Source organism: Thermobia domestica, chromosome 12, assembly GCF_964235325.1.
Source record: "Thermobia domestica chromosome 12, izTheDome1.hap1.1, whole genome shotgun sequence".
NCBI lineage: Eukaryota > Metazoa > Arthropoda > Insecta > Zygentoma > Lepismatidae > Thermobia > Thermobia domestica.
The window spans coordinates 170,341,633-170,365,555 of record NC_137465.1 but is presented as its reverse complement, the minus strand read 5'-3'; the positions used below and the strand labels follow the sequence as shown (position 1 = coordinate 170,365,555).

The window sequence follows — 23,923 nt, the reverse complement described above, 5'->3', positions numbered from 1 at the left end:
AAGGGGATCGTCAAATAACTTCTGAAGCATCTGACCGTCTCTTCAAAGAAGCTTAACGAACAATTGAAGAAGGCAATACAGAGGGGGAAATTTTGAGGAAGTTACTCTTGCGGAGGGTATGTTGGAGGGCGTTCATACCATGCGTCAAAGTGAACAGAAGCTTCAAAAAATGGAAACTCTTCAACAAACTGTGGATAAAAGAAAAATATTAGTTTAATCACTGCTTTCTTTGTCAAGAAACCTAAGAATGCTTAATATATTTTTAATATCAATCATTACAATTTTTGTAACATCTAGTTAAAAGTTTTAATGTAATTTTAACTTTTACGTAATACATCCTATCCAAGGTTAGAAGCAAATGATTGAGGGTAAAGTTTGTCATTGTTTGTATAGTAATTACGTTAAGTATACTTGGTAACTGTGCTCTGGATTTTTCTAGTCTCAACCAGTCTTCGTTGAATGGGTATTATGTATGTATAAATTTTATATAAATTTTGTGATAGATTAAAAAATGCTAATATACTTTTCTTGTAAAACAAATGTCGTTAAAAGTTTTCATGTAATTTTTACGTAATGATACATGTACAGGCCATATCCCATCCAAGATTAGAAACAAATGATTGAGAGTGAAGTTATATTGGTCATTGTTTTGTAGGGTAGTTATGTTGAACATACTTGTTAACCACGCTCTTTTCATTTTTTCTGGCCTCAACCGGCCTTCTTTGGTTGGGGATTATTTTATAAAGAGATATACATAGATAATTTTTGCTGCAAAACCATGTACACGGTATATTAAGCATAAGGACGACTTGGACATTTTGTGACTTGGTCCTTTTTAGTCTCTTTTTCGGCCATTATAGTCTCTTTTCTTTATTTTTTAGGAGTAATTTACCACTCCTAGCCCTGAATAAATCGAGTGATATTTTGTAAATAGTACATGCGAAAAACAGGTGGAAGAAAGTACAAATTATCTTCGGAAATAGAAAGAAAAATCAACTACTTTAAGAAAGGAAGAACAGATGACGAAACTGTATTTATAGTGCAAAAGTGCAACAGTTGTTTCAGTCGTGAGTGGAGGACTTTATTTTAAGTCTTCAAGAACATACCGAAACAAAGACACATGGAGTGTGTGTTCGTAATATCGCAACTACTTCAAAGCTACTTTAGCTTGCTATACGGTAGTTCGCCATAATAGTTATTAAACAATGGACTAACTTTCAAATTATTCCCTAATTCGGAGGTTGCGAAAAATATTTCGTTTGCTCGGACAAAAGCGGAAGCAATGGTGTGATCAGATCTTATTCTATGCAGAGCGCTATTACAACTGCCAATGTCATTAGTTAGGATGGTGTTTGTACAGATAGCTCAAATCATGGGAACATAAAAATATTCTCCATTGTAATTCAATATTTCATACATTCTGATGGTGGAATGCAAACGAAATTTATAGGTCTTGAAAGTGCTCCCACTGAAAAACCAGAGGCAATTTCTGATTTAATGAACACTTCACGATCTAAAGATTTTCTAAATAAAGAGTATTGCTTTTGGAGGTGATAATTGCAATATTAATTTCAGTGATATAGAAATACATTCAAGCAAGAACGATTTTACTGATCTCAAGTCATGCGTAAATCAAAATCTCGTAGGTGTTGGGTGTTCAGCCCATGTTTCCCACAATTGGATTCAACACGGATTTTACCAATTCAATTCAATTCAATTCAATCTTTATTCATCCATGTCGTACATTATTGGTCAGAGACCAGTACATAGGACTTGTCAAATAATAATAAGACATTTGAATATAATTGATATTACATAATTTTACAAACTATCACCCAAGTATTCATTAATATGATAATACATTTTGTTACACAAAAAATTAAATAGTTCATTTTTGAAATTTCGTATGTTTTTGATATCTTTCAAATAACTTGGGAGCTTATTAAACAACTTAGCGGACATAGGAAGAACACTTCTTTTGGTGCACGCATAGTTTTGGTATGCTGTGAATATGTTATTCTTTTGTCGTGTGTTGTATGAATGTACATCGTCAACATGAAGAAAACTACTTTCATTTCTCTTTACATATATGATACTTTTGTATATGTACAGACAAGGCACAGTTAAAATTTTATTTGACTGAAAGACCCTTTTGCATGAGGACCTTGGTGATAGATTAAAAATAGATCTTATTGCCTTTTTCTGTAGACGAAAAGTAGTAACACTGGAATAGGAGGCTCCCCAGAAAATTATTCCGTAACTTAACAAGGATTGAAACTTACCATAGTACAATAACAGCAAAGTTTCTTTTGACACTGAACCATGTAGTCTATAAATGACAAAACAGATACGGCTTAATTTGCTGTTTAGCTCAGTAATATGAGCATCCCATGTAAGCTTATTGCTTATTGTTACACCTAAAAATTTAGTGGATTTTGAATAGTCTACATCAGTTGAATTTATCACAATGGGAGGTACTGTTCGAGGTGTACAAGAGTAATGAAAATTTAGTGCTTTTGTTTTGTTTGCATTTATCAGCAGTTGATTCTGAGATGTCCATTTTATCAAACTCTCCACAGTTTGTTTTAATTTACTTTCTAGTTCAACTGTATTGTCCGCTGTTACAAGGACATTTACATCGTCAGCATATAGTACAATATGTTGGGGATACATATATTGAACAAGATCATTTATGTAAAATAAAAAAAGAATTGGCCCAAGAATTGAGCCTTGAGGAACACCAGCAGAGATAGTAGCAGTTTTGGATGAAAATGTGACTTGCTTCTTATTAATTATTTTTTGTATTTTTACTACTTGTTTTCTGTTTGTCAGGTACGAGCGAAACCATTCATGTACTACACCCCTAATACCATATTTCTGGAGTTTTGCCAGTAAAAGAGAATGTTGAACACTGTCGAATGCCTTGGAGAAATCAACAAATAAACCTACTGCATATTTTCCTTTATCAAGTACTGTAGAAACCTCTTTAATAAAGTTAAACAACGCTGTATCAATTGATTTGTTTTTCTGGAAACCATGTTGAGAAGACGAGATTAGGTTATGGCAGGATATAAAACTTCTCAAGCGCGATAACATTAGTGATTCAAAAATCTTCGAGAAAACAGACAAAATAGAAACAGGCCTATAGTTTTGAACATCATAAGTATTTCCTTTTTTGTGCAAAGGTATAGATATTGAGAGTATTGTGTTGAAAATTTTCAATTATTTTTCTGTATGTGATGTTTGCACAGAAACTCTTAAGCAGTTTTGCAAATTTGTGGATATAAACTACCGAACTCCTCTTGGCCATACAAAAGTACAGTGGCTGTCTCTTTTTACGGCAATAGAGTGAATTTTGCAAGTGTATCCTGGTTTAAAATCGTATTTCAAGAATCCGCTTATCATCCGCCAACTATAATTCGAACGTTTCTCAATAATAAATTTGCGAAGTGTGTTTCTGGTTCTGTCATTTATTGATGTTGGTATTTCAGTGAAAAATACTGGCCTTAGAAAGATTAAGAAAATTCTTGAAGATATTATGAATATCTTAGAGTGTCGTCTCACGCACCGGAGGTGGATTTTTGCCAAAGTGAAAGAATTTCTTAATAAACTTTCGAAAGATGGACAAATATGAGACATTCACTTAGCTGCATTCGGTATCTTAAAAATAGACCGTACCTTTCTCAAATGGAAGGACTCAACATATATTTCTGAATAGGCTTTCCGATGCTCCTGTATTTCCTATTTTTCCTATATATTTGTGTCTCTTCCTACAAACTCCTATATTTCCTACATTTTAAGGAAACCTCCTGTATTTTTGTGGCATTGCTGAAAATAATATAAGGAAATAAAGTGTGAGTAGTTGGAGGGCGTTTTGTCTCCACAGTAAGATGGTTGAATGGAGACTCTTCTGTGTTTCGCCCTTTCCTGCTTATTGTCTAAAGATAATTACACCAAAAAATATACAGTTAGCGCAAAAAGTATTCATACACCTACAAAATGGAACAAAAAATAAGCTAGTTTCGTCACGTTCATTAAAATGTTCTATGGCAGCGTTTCCCAACCGGTGTGCCGCGGCACACTGGTGTGCCGCGAATGGACCTCTGGTGTGCCGCGAGGAAATCGAAACAAAATTATTAATTCTATAGCAACCAAATCGGATGCCATAGGAAAAAATATGTACATTTTTGTATTTCACCTTACTATTAATTTCTATCATGGTAAAAATTACTGTAATTATAATATATTATTCTACATCTATTATACTGTGTAGCAGACAGTATTTCGGCTTGTACACATTTCCACGTTTAGCTGCTTTGTGACGCTTCAATTGAGAATCATACTAACACCGAGAAATGGAAACACTTGTATGGTACGCGTCGAGTGAACGTTCGTAGAACACTCTTTGGCACGTGAATGACAGAATAACACTTTGTTCAACAGCTGTGTTTTGACTTCGACACATCGCAAGCTGTGTGATTGCAATAATATGCACTGGTTTTGGTTAAAATAGCAAAGTTAAAAGTACAAGACATTTGTTTGTTTGTTCGTTATTTAGTGATCTTCGTTCTTAGTGAAAGGTTGGATACAGTTTTCGAAAGAGAAAGCGTATTTTTAAAAAATCTGAGTTCTGTATTTCATTACAATTGTTTTCTATTTTAAAATTAGAATAAAAAATAAGCACAATGAATTAGCATAGGGGGAAACCAGTAATCGAGCTTACATCTCTGTGAGGAGATGATCAGTAATCACAGAAAAAAAAATACCATGGTATTTTATATTTGCAAATAATAATAATAATAATAATAATAATAATAATAATAATAATAATATCTATGAGTGTGCCGCGAGAATTCAAGTTACACCCGTAGTGTGCCGCAAGTTGAAGAAGGTTGGGAAACGCTGTTCTATGGAGTAGTGATTTTAAAGACTTATAAATAATTTATTTAGGTGTATCAATACTTTTTGCACTAACTGTAGGCAAATAATTGTAGAATAGGATTTTGCAAGTGATTAAATTATTCACATCTTGTAGACATATAGTTACAAACACTGATTTTCTGATACAGATCCTTTTTACACTTTCCTTATGGTCGTTGCTTAGTACTGGTGAGCTACGTAGGAAAACACTAAGAAACTTGTATAAAATTTTACAACGAGATAATTACACATTTAGTTATATTTAAAGTAGAATGTATGTTCATATAACAATTGGAGTAATTTCCATGTGATTTTTTTTTTTTTTTTTTTATTTCTACCTATTGGATAATTGAAATGTTCCTTTTTCTCAGCTTCACAAAACTTCCAATATTTTTTCGTCGTGATTTTATATATATATATATTTCATTAGCATTGGAAAGCCTGGAATAGTCGAGTGTTGAAGCAACAGTAGCGTACATTGTTCAAAAAGATGTATCTATAGATGATGTTAAACTATTTGATCAATTTGTAAACATGGTGCAGTATATATCAAATCAGGTGAAATATCAAGGTTTCGGTGACCTTTCTATATGTAGGAACCCACAACGCAAGTATTGAAAGAATTTTGTCCTTGATTGATGCACAGTGAACAAAGTACCACAGCAGACTATCAATTGATTCAGTGGAAAACCTTATTGCGTGAAATTTAACATGAGGAAATAACATATCAACAATTTTACGACTTTGTTGCGAAATGCCAAGAAATACACCTAAAGGTGAGTTTCAAGATTATTTGAAGATGGCACAGAGAAAAATCACATTAAGTCACATTTTTATTTATTTATTTTATTTTTTTAATTTAATGTCTATGGTTCTTTCAAAACGCAAGCATTTTTGCATGAAAGCAAGCACCTTTGTATGAAACCAAAATTGTGATACCATTCTAAACTACTCCATTGTAGGTACGAGTTGGACTTAGCGTGTATTTTGTTGTATCTTTCATTTATAAATATCTTTCGAGTGTGTATAAAGGGATTTTCCAGTGTCTTTCTTTTGGAAACTTTAGCTTCTTGATTTTTCTGGATAATCTGGTAATCCTAGATAGCATGTCTGGTAGAATGAATGTGATTGTGTTTGTTATTCGCTGTTTAAGCTGAACAATTTTGTAAGCAAACAATTTCAGTCTCTTGTATAGCACTTTGTGTGATGGATGGTGGGATCCTAAATTTCGATGTTCCAATGACTTTTGGGGATTTCGTACACACTAATTCGTTCCACAGTTTCCTTGGATACTCTGGTTTTCTTGGTGATATTCCGTTCAAGATATCTCCTGTTTCTTTAAATTGTTACACCCACTTACGAATACTCTTATCTGTTGGTAGGGGTCTCCCATACTTACGACAAAAGTTACGTTGTACAGTAATCACTAATTTAGTTGCAGTTAACCAAGTTAGTCACTGTGCTTTCTCGACTGGATTCGGTGTCGCATTCCCCTGTCGACACTATGATGCGAGAAGTTTTAGTTAAAGTTGAGTGGAGGTGATACCTAATGACGTAATAATCTTTCCTTTTCACGGCCTACAAAAAGAAGAAAGGGTCTTCACGGCCTGCAAAAAGAAGAACACATTAGTTTAATAAACAAACAAATGAGAAGGTGTAAAATCCCGTAATTGTTTTATAAAGGCCCTATTGGAACAGACACTCTTTTCTCCTATAATTCTTTCTTGTATGTTACATCTTCGAAAGTTGGTTAGCAAATAGAATAAAAGCTATTAATTATTTAATGTGTGCAAAATAAGAAACTATAAGAGCATACTCTCTTAGAACACTATCACAAAACAATCTATTCAACGTCTGTCAGATATGTGGAAGCATATCGCAGCAGCAGGGTATTCATCAAGGGATTGCAATCATCTCTAGATTGGTCACGTTCGTAAATTTTAAAAACTTTTTTAATACGACTTTTTTTTTTTTTACTTTAAATCATTTCGTATTTTCATCATTTTATTTTTAGAGGTGGTTTATATTATAATACACAGAACATGTACAAACTATCCGGAACCAATAAGAATATTCCTTTATAACAATTTTATAGTTTACAAAAATCAACTCAACAATCAATCCGGCTGTGTCCTTCTCAATTTGGTTACAGTAATTGCTATAGCTAAAGTGATAACATATTAAAATTAACATACTGTATTAATATTAAAACAATTTAATTTGACTCAATACAACAGTTAATACAGGGATTTTGTGCAACAGTCCGTGCCATTAACATTACATCTTATGATGTAACTAATGAAAGAAAAAAGAATGAAAATGCTAGTAACTCATCAGGGTGAATATGGAGGGTGAGGTACGATCTTTCATCCAAATTCCCCGTAACTTCCTCTGTGTCATTATAGTTCTATGTGCCTCTCATTGTCGTGATGGAATATAGCTTCATGATAACTCACCAGCGACGCACTCTCCTCTCAGATAATTGCAAAGACGTCTAACTACTAACTGTTCACTTCTATATTTACCGTCTAGGTCACTGGTAACAATTTTCAATAGTCAGCTCTTTGAAATCCTACCAAAGATTTAGCAAAACTTTTTGTGGATATAACTATCCTTTTGCGGTGCGTCCTTGAGCTTCATCTGATCTGCAGACAGTTCTATCATTTGACATTGTGATACAGAACACATTTTTCATCGCCAGTGATAATTTGTTGCAAAATTTCGCAGTGAAGATACGCAACAATTCTCTCGCCTCATCCCTTTTGGATAATTCATGTCTATATAGTACCCATGTGCAAGGGCGCCGATTTCTCTGTAAATTCGGTGTGTGTGTGGGGGGGTCATTCAGATGCAGAAGGTAAATATATGTAAGGTATTGAAGACAAATTGCATTCAAATTATGCCAAATATTGTATATTCATAAATACAATAGGGGCCCCACATGAGCTTTGGGGGGCCGGGCCCCCAGGATCAGCGCCCTTGCCCATGTGTGCAGTTTTCAGGAATTCTATGTGATCACAAACTCGTACATACTATGTCATGTTCACTTGTGTCAATCTCATGTACAGTCCGCAGAAAAAAAAACTGCAACATGAGCATGTAAGTTTATTGTGAAACTACGCCTAATAGCGCAGGGAATCAACATAACGTCTAAGTGGCACGAATCACGCCAGGAGAAACCTCGGCGTCCTCCCCTGCACATTTATTTTGGAACAAAAGACTTCGTCGTTTCACAATAAACTTACATGCTCATGTTGCAGGTTTTTTGCTGCGGACTGTACACTTGCATTGTGTGCCGTATATATCTGAAGATTCACTAGGTACGGTAAGTAACTTATAGTAATGGATTATTCCAATAAAAAAATGAAAAGTTTTTTCACGCACCACAAATGTTCAATATGCAATTCAGAAGTAACGTGGTATACACCAAGTCTAGGTTCAAGTAACTGCCAAACTCTATATTAGCATGTTAGGAGCGACGGTTTCAGTGATTCGAGCGTGCAGGTTAAGAGAGCAAGTCATGTTACATGATACTTGAAGAAGCCTAATAAAAAAAGAAAAATCAAGGAGGATCCTGGTGGCCAACTCAACAATTCTTGTTCCCCCGCAGCCACACGACCAATCTATTATTGGGATAATCTATCATTTACGTAGTGTGGATAATGCGTTAGTGCACAATCTTGCTGAAAACAAATGAGCACTGCCTTCCTTGAGCTATGGGAGTATCCATTGTTCCAACATGTAAAGCACCTATCACAATGTAACGGAAAAAGAAAGGGGTATAAAATATTTATGTAGTACAGGTATGAAATCACTTCCAAGTTGCAAAAATGCACGGATATTTTCGTTAACCCAAATCCTCACATAATGTCCAGCCATTTTCTAAGAAATGTGGAATATGACTGCGTCACTTAACAACGTCCAGTTTTTCAGGAAACTATATAATTTTCCGTGAAATATAACAGATTCGAAAAAAAAAGACGCTCGCCGCAGGCCTCTTCGGTACGTACAATAATTTTAGTCAATATTAGGGTTGATTGATTTAATTCGATTTTTTATATATAAAACACTGTCAATTATAAATCTGAAACTCTAATCCTAACCTGTATGATGATAGGATCTTATTAAGTATAATCAAAGTTTACAGTTTTTCAAGATTACAGTTAATGAACCAAGAATTTTAGATTGTGTAGGAGAGAGGAAGAGAAAGCTTGAATTTGTTTAACATTCAACACAATTTTTAGTTCAGAATTATATATGTCATGTTAATACATATGACAATCATACTGTAACTGGAGCGTTTACATATACAGGGTGGACCATTTATGATAACGCCCTTGTAACTTTTAAACTAACGGACAAAAGCTATGAAATTTTGTACCATGCAGGGGGACATTGCTCGGCATTCTGTATGGTACTACAAGATTAATAGTGTTGCTCAATTCCACATAAAGTTGTATTTTTTTTAATGGCACTATGTCAGTTTATTTCACATTTCAAATCTACATGTTAAACGAAAACATGAAATATTACGTTTATTACTCAGTGTTGCACAGTAAGGATAGTACAGTATCACAAACATCCAAATTTTGGTGGTCTCTACAACAGTAAGAACACAAATGATATACATGGGGCAATGTACATTCAAAGTACTGTAGTGCGTAATGCTGTGATTGTAATATAATGGATTGCGAATGAATACGAACAAAGTTACAAGGAATTGAAAATTTGACTTTTTTCAAAAGCTTTTATTTTGAAAAACTGCTTAGATAATAGAGACCTGCACGGGCCGAATTTTTCGGCCCGAGTCCAATCCAGCCCGGGCCCGAAAAGTTTTGGAGATTTTCGGCCCGGCCCGATAAGTTTTTTTTTAAATTCTTTGCCCAAGCCCGGCCCGGGCCCGATAAATTTTAAAAGTTTTTGGCCCGACAAATTTTTTAAAAAATTAGCTCGAGCCCCAATCATTCTCAAAATTTAGTACTAAATTTGACCTAACCCTCAGAAACATTTTCTAAATGCTGGTTCACAACCTGACACTTGCTTCCCGAATGGTACCATTGCCTCCTAGAACTTTGTCTGTCATCGAGAGAACAAAAACTCCATTCCCTGTAACAAAAATCTAACTTAATTGATTTTTAGCATAAAGTGAAGATGGCAATATTGTTTATCGACAGGCAAAACATTCCCACCCCTTCTTGTTATATTTTGAGTTCAGTGAAGATCAAGGTCAGAGCTCAATTTACCGCATAATGCCTGCAATCCTCTATAGTGAAAGTGGAGCCGCTAAGCAACACAAACTGTAAATAGCTAGTGCATTCTTTGTAACATTTTTCACGGACACACTTCTTCAACGTTTGGCTTTATTCCAATTATCGTTTAACGAAAGTCAATAATTATTAAAGAATTGCAATTGATCGGCCCCAGCCCGGCCCGACCTGAAGAGAAATCAGTGTCGTCCAGCCCAAGCCCGACCCGGCCCAAAGAAATAACAGTGTCGGCTCGCCCAAGCCCGGCCCGGCCCAAAGAAATAGCAGAGTCGGCCTGCCCAAGCCCGGCCCTTGACTTTTTTCAAAAGCTTTTATTTTGAAAAACTGCTTAGATAAGTATCTCATCCAATTGTATAGATGGTTTTCAATAGATGTAAAAATCACAGTGATGTTACAGCAATTTGATATTGCAAACCATTTTGGAGATAAGGTAAATGCTGTTAAAGTCTGCAACCTACTTAAAGTTATCCAAGAATTTATTGTAATTACACGTACCAAAAATGTAATATTATAGAAGCAAAGTAAATCAAAGATTATTAAAAAAGTTCCTACATTTACGCCATTTTAAGCAATACAGGTAACCCAAAAGTAGGTATATAATCCCGTACTGATCAACTCGTTGCTTTTCATGTCATTTCTTATTGTTATCCATCAGGTAGACTTAGCTTCTTTATTATTTTTTCTTAATGTCTTTTTACTTATATCTTAAGCGCGAAACAGCCGAATCAAATAAACCTATAAATTAGAATGTTACACTTGATAAATGCAGGGGTGTATACCTACTTTTGGGCTACCCTCTATATCAAATTTTACTACCTTTTCATATCTCCCTAGTGGTTGGAGATATCAAATTGCTGTGAACGTTATTATGATTTTTATGTCTGTTGGAAGCCATGTGCGTAATTCGATGTGTTACTTATCTAAACACTTTTTCGAAATAAAGTCCAAATTTTCAATTCCTTATAACTTCCTTTGGACTTGTTCGAAATACATCATGTGATGACTGTAATACCTGTCATTTGGATACTTTAAATATGCGTTACCCCGTCCGTTTCACTTGCTTTATTCCTTTTGTAGAACTCTCCAAAATTGGATTGTTTTTCGATGTTTATGATACTGTAGCACCCTTAGTTTGCAACACTGTATGGCAAGTGTAGTACAGTCTATTTTCGTTTTACATGTAGATTTGAAATATGTAATATCATTTGAAAAAAAAAAATACAGCTTTATGTTGGGTTGCCAATGCTTTTATCCTTGTGGTAACAGAATATACCAGTCAGCGTCCCCCTGCCAATGTGTGCATGGTACAAGACTTTAAGCCTTTTTCTGTCCATTAGTTTGAAAGTTAAAAGGCCATAACAAGATAAATGATCCACTCTGTATATAAACAGGTTGAACGATTTGAAATGATTTTTTAACATAGTACTTACCTTAAACTTTTTTTTTTCAATAATTTCACTTTTACTGAAATGCAAATCCTAAGGAGGAGGGAATCAAAATTTATGCCAAAAATAGTGTGTCTTAGGAACCTCCCAAGTTACGAAAATGAAATTTGGTATATAAAGTCCTCATTAAGAATCACTGGGCATATGTCCCAGCAGTTTCAAAAATTCCGTTCCTATGAGGAAAATTTATAACTTTTTCCTTCACATTCAAATCGACGTTATCTGTCTCATAATCACGGGAAAACGGTTGAACATTTGAAATGAATTTTTAATCACAATTGGCACTTGGATGGTGCTAACTTTTGTCGTCATTTTCATTGAAATGCGTATCCTAAAGGGAGTAGAAGAGGGGTTTAAAAAGTATTCCAAACAGAAGAGTACTCCATCAGCCTCGGAAGATAAAACTTCGTATATAATCTTCCTATTTTAAATAGGAGGCTACGTGCTCTAGTGTTTTACAAAATTCCGCTTCTAAGGGGAAGACAATTTTTATGTTATTCTCAGTATATAAAAATAGCATTGCTGTTGTATGTTTCATTATAATGGTAAAACAGGTGAACCGTTCGGAACGAATTTGTGAGCATAGACTCGAAACAGGTTTTTATCTTGTCACACACATATGTATCTCACGAGTCCATTCAAGTTATGTAGATGGAACTCAATATATAAAATCCTGATCGTAAATGAGTTTAGACCTGTTCCAAGATTTTCGAAAATATTGCCACAATAGGAGGAACATTTCTGTAATATTAAATTTCCTGTTTTGCATTTATAAAATGACAAAAGTAAAAACATGATTGGAACGTCTAAAATGAATTTTTAAATGTAAGAAGTTGATCTGGGTATTATTTATCACTTCTTCTACACTTGGCTTGAAGAGTTTATTCTAAAGGATGGTGAGTGTAGATTTTTGCAAACAATAACGAGCGTACCTTCAAAGGATCTTTGACAATATTTGGGTTGAGCTGGATTTCTGTAGCTTCTTTCTTTGAAAAGAATTTTAATATGAAATTGTATACAGGTCTGTGCCTTTTCTCCCCCCCCCCCCCAAAAAAAAATATTATCTCGAGACAACCGACGGAGAGACGCAGTTGAAGTTCGCGCATTTATTGGAAAAGGTTGTGGTGGTATGTTGTCACCAATGTAATTTTAAAGAAATGAAACGTAAAAGAAATAAAGCGTAGGGTGGTTTTGGGAGAATGAAAAACACTCTCTAGGAAGAAGAGATACGCACACAAGCTAGCATAAGTAGAGCTGAACGCAAAAAGCTGATACGGGTGTTGTCAAGTTTGCAGAAAATAAGTGGGATAGGAAAAAGTACTATATAAATAGAATTGTATTACTAGTAGATAATGAGAAGAGTAACCTTACAGGAAGAGATTTAATATTACTTGGTAGAGTAGAGACAAACGTAAAATAAGGAGCTGAATAAAGTTATATTAATCACGAGGAAATATGGCAGACATTGAACACTTGATACTCTTTAGACAAGAGCTTAAAAGCCTTAGTGGGTGGTATAGAGAATTGACCTATTAGCCTTCTCCTCCCATTACATGGTAGTGAAACAGATATTTTCTCCGAAATTCGATGTTGCCAACAAAATTCGAACTGGAGGCAACTCTTGGCGAGAATAGGGAGTGAGTGAAAGCTGGTCAATAGTTGTTCATTTCTCCTTCTCTATATAGAAAGAAAGAAAGAACCCACATGTGTAAGTCATTAATCACAGTGTAATGGGGACCAAAACTATGGCAACGTCGTTGAACATACATGTACTTTAAGTTACAATGTCATTAGTAAGAGGATACGACTGTTCGGACAGTTCCGATTACCACCTACTAAGGCTTTTAAGCTCTTGCCTAAAGAGTAGGAACCCTACATGCAGAACTGTGAGAATCGTGGAAGTATATTTAAAGAAAAGAATCAGTTTCAGATTTTTTTTTTCAATGTTGGTGGTCAAGAATGAAACCATGTTTAATATATCCGTATGTCTTGTTAAGGGTGACAACGAAGTTCTAATCAAATACACACAAAATAAACATAAGTCTCAAATATTAATATCTGGATGACTTATCGTAACAAAACAATTATGTTTACATTTGTCTCAGAGATTCCGTAGCTTCAGTTTTCTGCCGAGCTTTTGTCTGTTCCTAATTTTCCACCTACAGATAACTCTACCATAATATTTCTTTTTTTTTTTCTCTCTCTCTCTCTCAGAAATAATCTCGAGTGAACAAAAACTAAGACATTTATCTTTAGCTTGTTTAATGTATTTTTTGGATAGCCAATAATATTAAAAATTACAAATACGAAGATAACTCTCATGAAAATTAATATTTGTCTACCCTTCTGACTCGCGTTCCTTTTTTTTTTATTTTGTGATTTGTTATTTAGCTTCATTAATTACTATTTTTTTTAATGCTTAAAATTGTCTCTAAATTAAGCTATAAGTTGGCCACTTTTTCTAAGACCTGCTGAACTCAAACATTAAGCGAAATGTAGATTGAGGGTGTGTGTTAGTCAGTTTAGCATTTTTTTCATATCGATCACTGCACTCAAATTTAAGTTAAAACTTAGTCACTTTACTTCCTAGTGGACAGCTGTCCATTTGCAGATCTCCTGCCTTTTTACTACGTCTTGATTAATTACCTTTTCGCCATACATGGTAAGTTCTTTTTTTTTCAACCTCCTTTCGCTAGTCCATTATAGAGTTCCAGTGCTTCACATCCAGCACCCGAGTATGCTCGCCATGAAAACACTACTGCACTCCGCAAACACACTGTACAGATTTAAAACTTAATATTACTTTCCCGGTAATAGTTCTCAGTGATGGACCAGTTATTGTCTAATGTCTACTGTCCGTCTGCCCATCACTCCATAAAATACAATCTCTTGCTACTGATTCCTTGTTTTCGACTGACTCTTTTTCTCTGTGTATCTTTTCTTATTTCACTAATATTTTTATTTATTAATTTAATTTAAACGTGAAAGATTATAAATGAAATTCCTCTGAGTTACTACTGTTGTTTACGTATTCCATTAATTTCACTCAGATAAATATTCTATTTATGGAAATTAAAACAAGCACGTTTTCTTTCGCCGTACGTCATTCTCTACTCTTCTCTTATTACGATCCTCCCCCGTGATGCTCTTTCAGAAACGCCTGTTTACCTTTTTTTCTCATACAGCTGTAAACTAATACCGTGATGTGTCCAGTGTCTTCATCCAGCCATATTACTTATCATATAAGTTTCTTAAAGTCTCCGCTTTGTCGTGAGAGTATTTTCTAACTAACCACACAAAATTGATTTTGTGCCTTTTCTATTATTAGTTGACCTGTAGAGTTAGTTTGTCTAACCAGTAATTAAAGTTTTTTGGGTGTTAGGTCATGTTATTTTTCATCCTGACATAGAAAGGTTCTGAGGTTGTTTCTTTTCTTTTAGCAAACTCCCAAGATTCTCACAGCTCTTCATGTAGGGCTCCTACCAAGTGTTCAACGTTTGCCATATTTCCTCGTGTTTACTGTAATATAACTTTATTCAGTTCCTTATTTTACGCTTGTCTCTACCAAGTAATATTAAACCTCTTCCTGTAAGATTACTCTTCTCATTATCTACTCGTGATATGACAATTCTATTTATGTAATAAATTTTTCCATCCCACTTACTTTCCGTAAATTTGGCAACACACGTGTCAGCTCAAGTTTCTGTGTTCAGCCTCAGTTATGCTAGTTTGTGTGCGTGTCTGTTCTTCTTAGAAAGCGTTTTTCACTCTACTGAAACCATCCTACGTTTCATTTTTAAATTAACATTGATAACAACATACCACCAGAACCTTTTCCAATAATTCGCACTTGGACTGGGTCTCTCGAGATAATTATCTTTGCTTGGGAAGAAAAGACACAGACCTGGGTACAATTTCATATTAGAATTCTTTCCAAAGAAAGAAACTACAGAAAAAACTTCAAGAACGGAACACGTCCCCGCATATACAACAATTATAAGAGCTCCTTTTTTCACACACACACACACACACACACACACAATATATATATATATATATATATATATATATATATATATATATATATATATATATATATATATATATATATATATATTGTGTGTTTGGAATTTTGGTTATTTTCAGAACGCCGATCTGTTTTGTTTATTTTAATAGACGTACTCAATTACGCGTGTTATTACAAAGTAAATATTTAAATTTACAAGAAAGAAGAAAGACACATTTCAGTATCATGTCTGTTTAGATGACATGAACAGATTAGTTTAGTAGAATTTTCATTTTCTTGTTAATCGTATTGCGTACAGATATACTGTAGTAAGTAGTTTTCCTTTAATTAAATAATTTTACCAATTTTCAGTAAAATCGAAAGCGTCTGTACTTTTGTATTCAGAAGTCAGGCAATCCTACCACAAATAATATTCTAATAATACCAGATGCATATGAAAATATTCTTAATTGTATAAATATAAGAATGCAAATTAATTTTGTTGTATTTCAGGGTTGTGAACTTGGATGACGTGGTTGGTCCTTTAATTTTACCTGACAATAGTTCATCAGAAGTTACCACCGACCGATTGCATTTAACTGGCGTTGAAGGAATCTGGGGAAGATCATTGCTACTTGATGGAATGAGAACAGCCTGTGGAACAATCATGGTTAGTTAAATTTTAGTCACTAACTAAAAATAAAGTATAGTAATACGTATATATAATGGATTTTTGATATTGTTTGTCTAAGCCAATGTCAAAATTAAATGGAAAGATTAATGGCAGGATATTATTTATTATTATTATTATTATTATTATTATTATTATTATTATTATTATTATTATTATTATTATTATTATTATTATTATTATTATTATTCGAATCAATTTGTTAAACTAATGCTTCAACATTTTACGTATCTTTCTCCTAAAATTGTCTGTACAATATTTCTGTTTATTTAAGTAGAACAATTTATGTGTCTCCAAGTACTTCTTTACATTCCAATAGAAGGACACAAAAGATCGATTATATATTTACAGAAAGATACTTACAATTTCACTTCGGATTCAGGATTTTAAATATTCATTGACCTGTACAGATATTAGGAAAGTTATTAATTGTTCTTGCACATTAAATAAAAAGGAACTAAATAGCCTGAGTGAACATTTCTGTATGGTGTATCTGTTATAAACAAATAAAGCAATGACTGGTTTCAATATATTTAGACAATATAACATTTATACTGATTCTTTTACTAATATTTACCTCTTGCCACTTTTGATTTGTTTATTATGTATTATGTAGTGTGGTATTTTACTAATACACTTATACACTAATAGATTTTACTAATTATTTTACTAATACACTAATAGATTTAATTGAGTTTTCATTTTTTATATTAGATAACGTTGTTTGTAAGTTGCTACATTAATTCAGATTGTTGTAGAGCTCTATATCATCAGAAACATCTTTAAAAACCGATAATAAGAACTTAGTAAATAATTACCTATTGTCATGGATTCTAAGATAAAATAATTTAAAAAAGAAATGCATGGATCTATATTATTTATGTATACTCTCTTGTCCGCTGAATGTCCATTGAAAAGTGAATAATATTACAATATATAAATTTTAGGTTGAAGGAAATGAAAAAGTAGCAGAGGCACGCTTTTATACACCAGTTGCAGGTTCTGTATTCTTTCGATGGTACGGAGGAAACGATGTTATAGATACAACTATTTTCAGCAACTTGTATCACGTAACTCAAGAGAAACCTGTAGCTTCAGATCATAACTGGAAGATATTCACAACAGATATTCTTGACACTGAAGCAGGTACGTATCCATGATGCAAATATTTTATATCAGTTTTGCGGTCGTATCATATGTATTGTGTTAAAATGTGGTGAAGACGAGTAGAATTGAAAATATTATTGTATTGTGTTATATTTATTGCGTTCATTTTCTGATGAAGTCATGATATTTGACAGTCATAATCAGGGACAATCTGAAGATATACTTGTCAGTTGGCAGAGGAATTTTTGAAATCTGAAAATTATTTCATAAAGTATTAACTCTTCAATTAATTATGTGATAATAATTTGTATTTTACTCATCATTTAGACACACCAGGGAATAATTGTTTTTAAGACAGTTAGATGAAAACTAGTATTAACTAACTAACTAACTCTATGGCCTATGCAAATTGGTAGTTCAATGCCGCGTTCACAAAAGCTCTTCACTGACTTCTATCCTTAGCCAACTGGATCCAGTTTCTACTTTGTATTCTTATTTCCGCGAGATCCATCTTAATATTGTCTTTGGGGTAGAGGTTTCATGCAGCTGTAGACTGAAACTTCGTTCGGCTAGTAGTATTCTAGTCCAATGTTTGAGCTTATATTTTGAATGCGTTTTCAAGCAGGATTAGACAAATACATATTATTGATGATGCACGTTGCTTCTTACCTGACATTACCGCAAAATGCCTTTACAAGTCGGCATTTTCGGTAGTGGTATGATCCTCTCCAAGATGTGCAATACGATAGCTTAGTCTGTAACAAACTTTTACAGAATTTCTGTTGTCACAATAATGAACTGAAAAACGATGCTAAGATAATTTGAATAATTTAAATCTTCGTAATACAGTATGCTTTAAAAAGTAAATAGTTTGTCTTCGCAATCACTGTGATAAGATTTTATATGTCTGCGAAGTTTATAATGAAAATGTAGTTTCCATGTATGAAACTTACTGATGAACTAGGTTCTAAGAAAGAAATTATCAACATTCTTCTAGACTAAAGGGAATCCATGTATCCATGATTATGCAAGAACTAACAGGTTAGCAAGTAATGTGAACATAGACGTAACCCACAAACTAGCGTGGTCAACTTTGAAAGGAATAGCATCTCGATCCACATTAGATCTCATCCCCTCACCCTTACCTCCTTCCAGTTGCTACCAAAATTTAAATGATAGGTCAAGTACAAAATAAGTGTGCCAAAAAGTCAGGTTAGGTTCAAGTCCCGCAAATATCATACTTGTTCAGAAGCAATTAAGATAATAAATGGTAAATCTGTGCTTGATAACAGAAATGGATCTGTTACTAAAAGTGATAGTGTGCCAAGTAATTAAGATACTGGACCAATAAACCGAAAAGAAAGAAGAGGTAAAGTTGAAGAACTTATAAAGGTATATGCCGATAGTTAATTTAATTCAATATAATGATCTGTCGGTGTATGTAATTAGATATGCCACACCTGGTGCTAGAAATAATGAAAGATATTGATCCATGTAGGACTCTTTCTGAAAGTATAATTACTATAGTGGGTCATGTGATAAAGGAAGGAAGGCACTTTTCACTCTGAGATATAATGCAGCCAGTGAAATTATTGTTGTTGGTCTCTCGTTGAAAAATGGTTTGTCAGAGAACTATAATGTAAATTTTCATATTATAAAAACAAACATCATTATAGAAAAGTTGTGTACAAACAAATTCAGAATTAACCTTTCTAAACATTGGATCGGAGAATAGAATCTATTTCACACTCCACAGCCAATACCTAAATAGAAAGGATAAAATCATTATTGTTAAAGCTCTCTACGGTGTACTAATCGAAAAAGAGACTAGCATAAAAATAAAAATGAAATGAAATTTTTAAGTTTTACATCCCATGGTTATGCCGGTTAGGCTAAAGGTGACGGTGATGATGAGAAATGAATGAAATGGTGGAATGAATAAAGTGGGAGGAAACGGGAGAACCCCGAGAAAACCCACGAGCACGGTGTTTGTCCACCACAAAATCCACACGGCTTGAGCTGGGATCGAACCAGGGACCCCAAGCACCGGAGGTGAACGCTCTACCACTGAGCCACAGCACCCCCCTAGCATAAAAATGAGACTAGTCCCACCCCTCTTTCGTGGTACGAACACAAAAGCTAACTGGAGAAGATTAAGAGATTTCTGAAGATGATAATAAGAATATAGTCTATTCGGCCATTAACATGAAACGTAATGGTTTGAATAATCCTCTTTCGGCTTTAATTTCCCACAGAATTAAATTCCCAGCAATGTTACTGCTCAAAGGTTATTTTTATATAAATTTAAAATGAATTTCCTAATAAGTGTTTTAATTTTGAAGTTGCCATGCATTGCATTTGGAAGTTTGAAAACTGAGGTCTGTAATTTGTATTACGTAGATTGAACTTAAAGAACTTCACAAATCATTGACTTCATGAAACAAACGCAGTTTCATACCTTCATCTTGAGTTCTATGGACTCTTAAATTTTAATGCAAATTATTTCATACTTCAAGTTGTAATGTTAATGTATTGATTCAATTCTGACACAAAGTTCAAAAAAACACAGAGAAAATAATTCACCTAAGATCGATTTGTCTACATGTTCGTATCAAAAGCTACCTAGTTACTTGAGAAACAAGAAAAATAGAAAAATGACCAGTAGCTCAGCAGTAGAGAGAAAATTTACCCGATTAAGAGATCTAAAGTTTGATTTTCTACCGTTCCAACCGCTGTCAAGCTTTCCAACTTTGTTTAATACATTCTGCTAAAGTGTGAAATTGACTTCTTCGAAATCTTTACCTTAAGATATTTTCGAGAAAAGTTATTTTCTTAATGGTGATGTAATATTTAACAAAAGCTGATGAGATCAGTTACACTTAATGTGCACTTGAGAAAAATGATCATACTACTTACAAGATAATAATACAACATGCTTTGTTGTACTTTGTGATTGATTATTATATATTTATGTTCTATAAATCGTTGTACTTGTTTTATTTTCAGATAAAGAGAGAGAAGCATGTAATTTCCTTCAAATTCTCTTTGACCCTGATTTCCGGGACGACCGCAACTGTTCGCGGGAGAATCCTGATCATTGTAAAGCAGGTGACTTGACAAGGAAATTAGGAGCTATACGAGTGGGTGCACGTGAGTCGCGGTTTTCGAGACGATTCTTTCGTGATGTGTCACTTGTTCTTCCGGAACTTGAAAGTGCGCGTAGTCTTTATTTAGTGATCTACGATCGAAGACATGATGACAGTTTTCTAGCATGTTCTAAAATCCGCCAGATACAACCACGATTGGCTCGTGCAACTATTCAATCCAATGGTGTACGTGGTGAGGTCAAGTTTATGCAACGGTCCCCGTTTGATCCTTCAGTGTTGCTTGTGAATGTAACAGGTCTTCAGGGAGCAGCTGGTGAATATCATATTCACAGTCTGCCGGTACCTCCAAGTATTGGTGCAGCGGATCCACTTCCTCTATGTCAACAAACCGGTGATCCTTATAATCCTGATGGATGGAACCCTCAAGAGAGCCCTCCACATGCAATGGGAACAGGTGACCAATATGCTCTCGGTGATCTGAGTGGTAAACACGGTAAATTGAGTGGGCTTGATGCAATTGAAAGCTCTTTCTGGGACATCAATCTACCATTATTTGGACCTCATAGTATTATTCATCGCTCAATTGTTATTAAGGATGAAATTAACAATTCCCCTTTAGTATGCGCTAATATTGTAGATACCCGGCCGATGACTACGGCGTTGGTACTGTTTCGCTATCCAATTGTAGGTCGAGTAATATTTCGCCAGGCAGCCGAAGATCTACTAGCAGATACTACGGTGTACGTTGAATCTTTAGTGTACAGTGATGGATCGAAAAATGACACATCTGATCACCGGTGGTATATCAACGTAAATCCAGCAGGAAAGGATTTTTATAATTGGACAGGAAGATGCCTATCAGCTGGTCAACAGTTTAATCCTTTCAAGGTATGTAACGTCATTTTAACAAAATAATACGATGCTGTTATATGTTCTAATATGTATTGTGTTTTATAATTATCTTTATAGAACGAAATCCTAAATAAAACAAAAAATTACAGAGGAAATGGTGCTACATCGTTCTTATTATACGGTATTTTATACTGGAGAAAATATCTTTTTAATTTAAGATTTTACGAATGTTCTGTTTAATGTTTTAATGCTTAATTTCCTTCCTTTCTTTTGTTTTCTACCAATGACATTGCTACAAATTCCGCATTGCAGTGCATTCTGCTTTATAGAAACATAGTCGGATCATGGATTTTGGTCCTAGTTTGCGCCTAGTCTTCTTATTCGAATTTTTTGTACAAGACTTACCAATCTATAGGACCATGTAGATTTTGACCCTGTAAGAGGCTTGTCATGTTAACCAGTAGTCTGCAGAATTCCCATAGACCTGGAAAATCAAGGAAAGTTAGGAAATTTGATTTCTGTGAGGAAAATCAGGGAAATTACTGAAAAATGTCAGGCAAACCAAGTAGACATTTTCAGAAATGAAGAAAACTTTGAATTAATAATAAGATTATTTAAGATTTAGAGATCATGCGACACAGTACCGTAATGCTGTAAGTCTACGCTTTAAGTTATATCAAGGTGTGTTCTGCCATGACTTGTGGTTAGATTGTTAATTCTGAAATTAGTTGAGCTATAACATCTTGAATCCATTAATGTAGACAGAGCGTGGCGTCTCTGATCTTCTGAGCTGAGATACATACATCTTTATTTATTTATTTATTTTTTAGCTGACTTAAAAAGGAAAGAAATACGTTCTAAATTTTATCCGTTTATATATATATATGCGTGTTGTACGTATACAATATACCCTCACAGTAGCAAAGAAGTGCTTCAACACTATTACGAGCAAGCAGACGACGGATATAATCGTCACCGACGAAACACGAAAGGACCCTCTTCGACACTCCTCCAAACGCTCCAATACCTCTGTACTGCAACAAGCAAGGGGTATTCTTACCTTTCTTCCATGCTGCAACGGACAGGAGGAATCCTAGACCCAGTTGCTACGGGCAGAGTCATTTTTAATCGTCAACCTCAACCTCCGTGCTGCAACGGGCAGGAGGTTTCTTGTACTTAACTTTGTGGAACTCTTACAGACTTATAGAAATCACTTATTTGTGATTTGTTGTGTTATAAACTGTACAAAAATACTTACATAGTCTTGATAATAAAAGGTGAGAGACAAAAACACCCGTGTACCGTTTGTTCTACAAAATATTACAGTATGTTCAAGGATAACTCTTCGACACGGGTGCACTCGAAGCTAGACCATGAAACTTATCAGTAGCTGACAGTGTTATGCCATATTTGGGTGTATGATCACGCGTAATTTCTATATAGGTGCGCACCAATGTTGTTGATTTACCTTTTGTTTGAAAATTGAAGTTGGACTGTGAAACTACTCAACAGCTGATAGTCTTAATACCGTGTGTACGTTTATGTATACCGTATCGTGTAGACGGATTATATACAGGATGTAACGGGAGGTAATGCAAATACTACGGTAGGTGATTGTACGTGACTAGTACATGAAAAAGGTCATATGAACATATATCGCGAAACGCGTAGTTTTCGAGTAAATTGGGGAAAAGAAGGAACAACGAAAATCACCACGTATGCATTCCCCGATGTATTACTAGTAGTACTATTAATGCATACAAAAGTGTACAAATGCAGTGTGAAAGCTTCTGCCGGGTGACCCTAGATCTTATGCTCCACGCCAAATAGGGAGACACTGATTCCAGATCCATGTCCTGTGCATCAGTTGTGTGTGAGTGAGTGCAGTGAGTGCGTACAAGTCAGTGTCGTGTATTACAGTTGCAGTTCGAGGCGGTGAATGGGCCAACATGCCCACCGCGTTCACACATAATATTCGTCTATAGGTTCTGCAATGCCTGTAGTCATCTGGCAGTAAACGAGTACCGGTGTTGATTTCCAAACCGTCGAACACCAAACATCCGTGTGTTCGCTAACGTGTACCAGTCTATCAGGAATCATGATACAGTGCCTATTGTTAAATATGCTGAGAGGAATAGAAAGATGCCTCGTGCGGCACGTCGACGTATACTGCAATACGTGGAACGCAGGCTCACAAGTACCAGGCGCATAACATGTCGGCCCGAGGTCGGTCTGTTATTGCAATGTGGAGAACATTAGTGGAGAAAGACGTGCATCCATGCTATTTCCAGCGTGTACAAAGCCTTCATAATGGTGACGAAGAGAAACGCGTGGCCTTTTGTAGATGGGTAATGCAACATGAGCACATAATCTCGTATATCATGTTCACTGACGAGGCTACTTTTACGCGAGATGACATAAATAATAGCCACAATTGGCATTATTGGTGTGATACCAATCCGCATACCACCATCCCCACATATTTCCGGCACAGTTTCTTGGTTAATGTGTGGTGTGCCGTTGTGAAT

The 23,923-nt window shown here is 34.7% G+C and overlaps 2 protein-coding genes and 1 long non-coding RNA gene across 3 annotated transcripts in view; 2 read left to right on the top strand and 1 right to left on the bottom strand.

Moving 5' to 3' along the window:
- The window catches only part of LOC145666826 (uncharacterized), a gene marked incomplete in the record, with an annotated part of 4,456 nt that extends 4,014 nt beyond the window's left edge, over positions 1-442 (top strand). The window contains 1 exon segment of the mRNA XM_081734395.1: positions 4-442.
- The window catches only part of Rsod (superoxide dismutase family protein Rsod), a 164,085-nt gene that overhangs the window by 78,847 nt on the left and 61,315 nt on the right, over positions 1-23,923 (top strand). The window contains exons 3-5 of the mRNA XM_081734394.1: positions 16,152-16,308; positions 17,277-17,475; positions 20,443-21,431. Of these exons, the coding sequence (XP_081590520.1) occupies positions 16,152-16,308; positions 17,277-17,475; positions 20,443-21,431 (1,345 nt within the window). The remainder of the gene's footprint in view (positions 1-16,151; positions 16,309-17,276; positions 17,476-20,442; positions 21,432-23,923) is intronic.
- Positions 1,789-23,923, bottom strand: part of LOC145666827 (uncharacterized) — a 103,681-nt gene continuing 81,546 nt past the window's right edge. The window contains exon 4 of the long non-coding RNA XR_014127824.1: positions 1,789-6,527. This is a non-coding gene — a long non-coding RNA (uncharacterized LOC145666827). The remainder of the gene's footprint in view (positions 6,528-23,923) is intronic.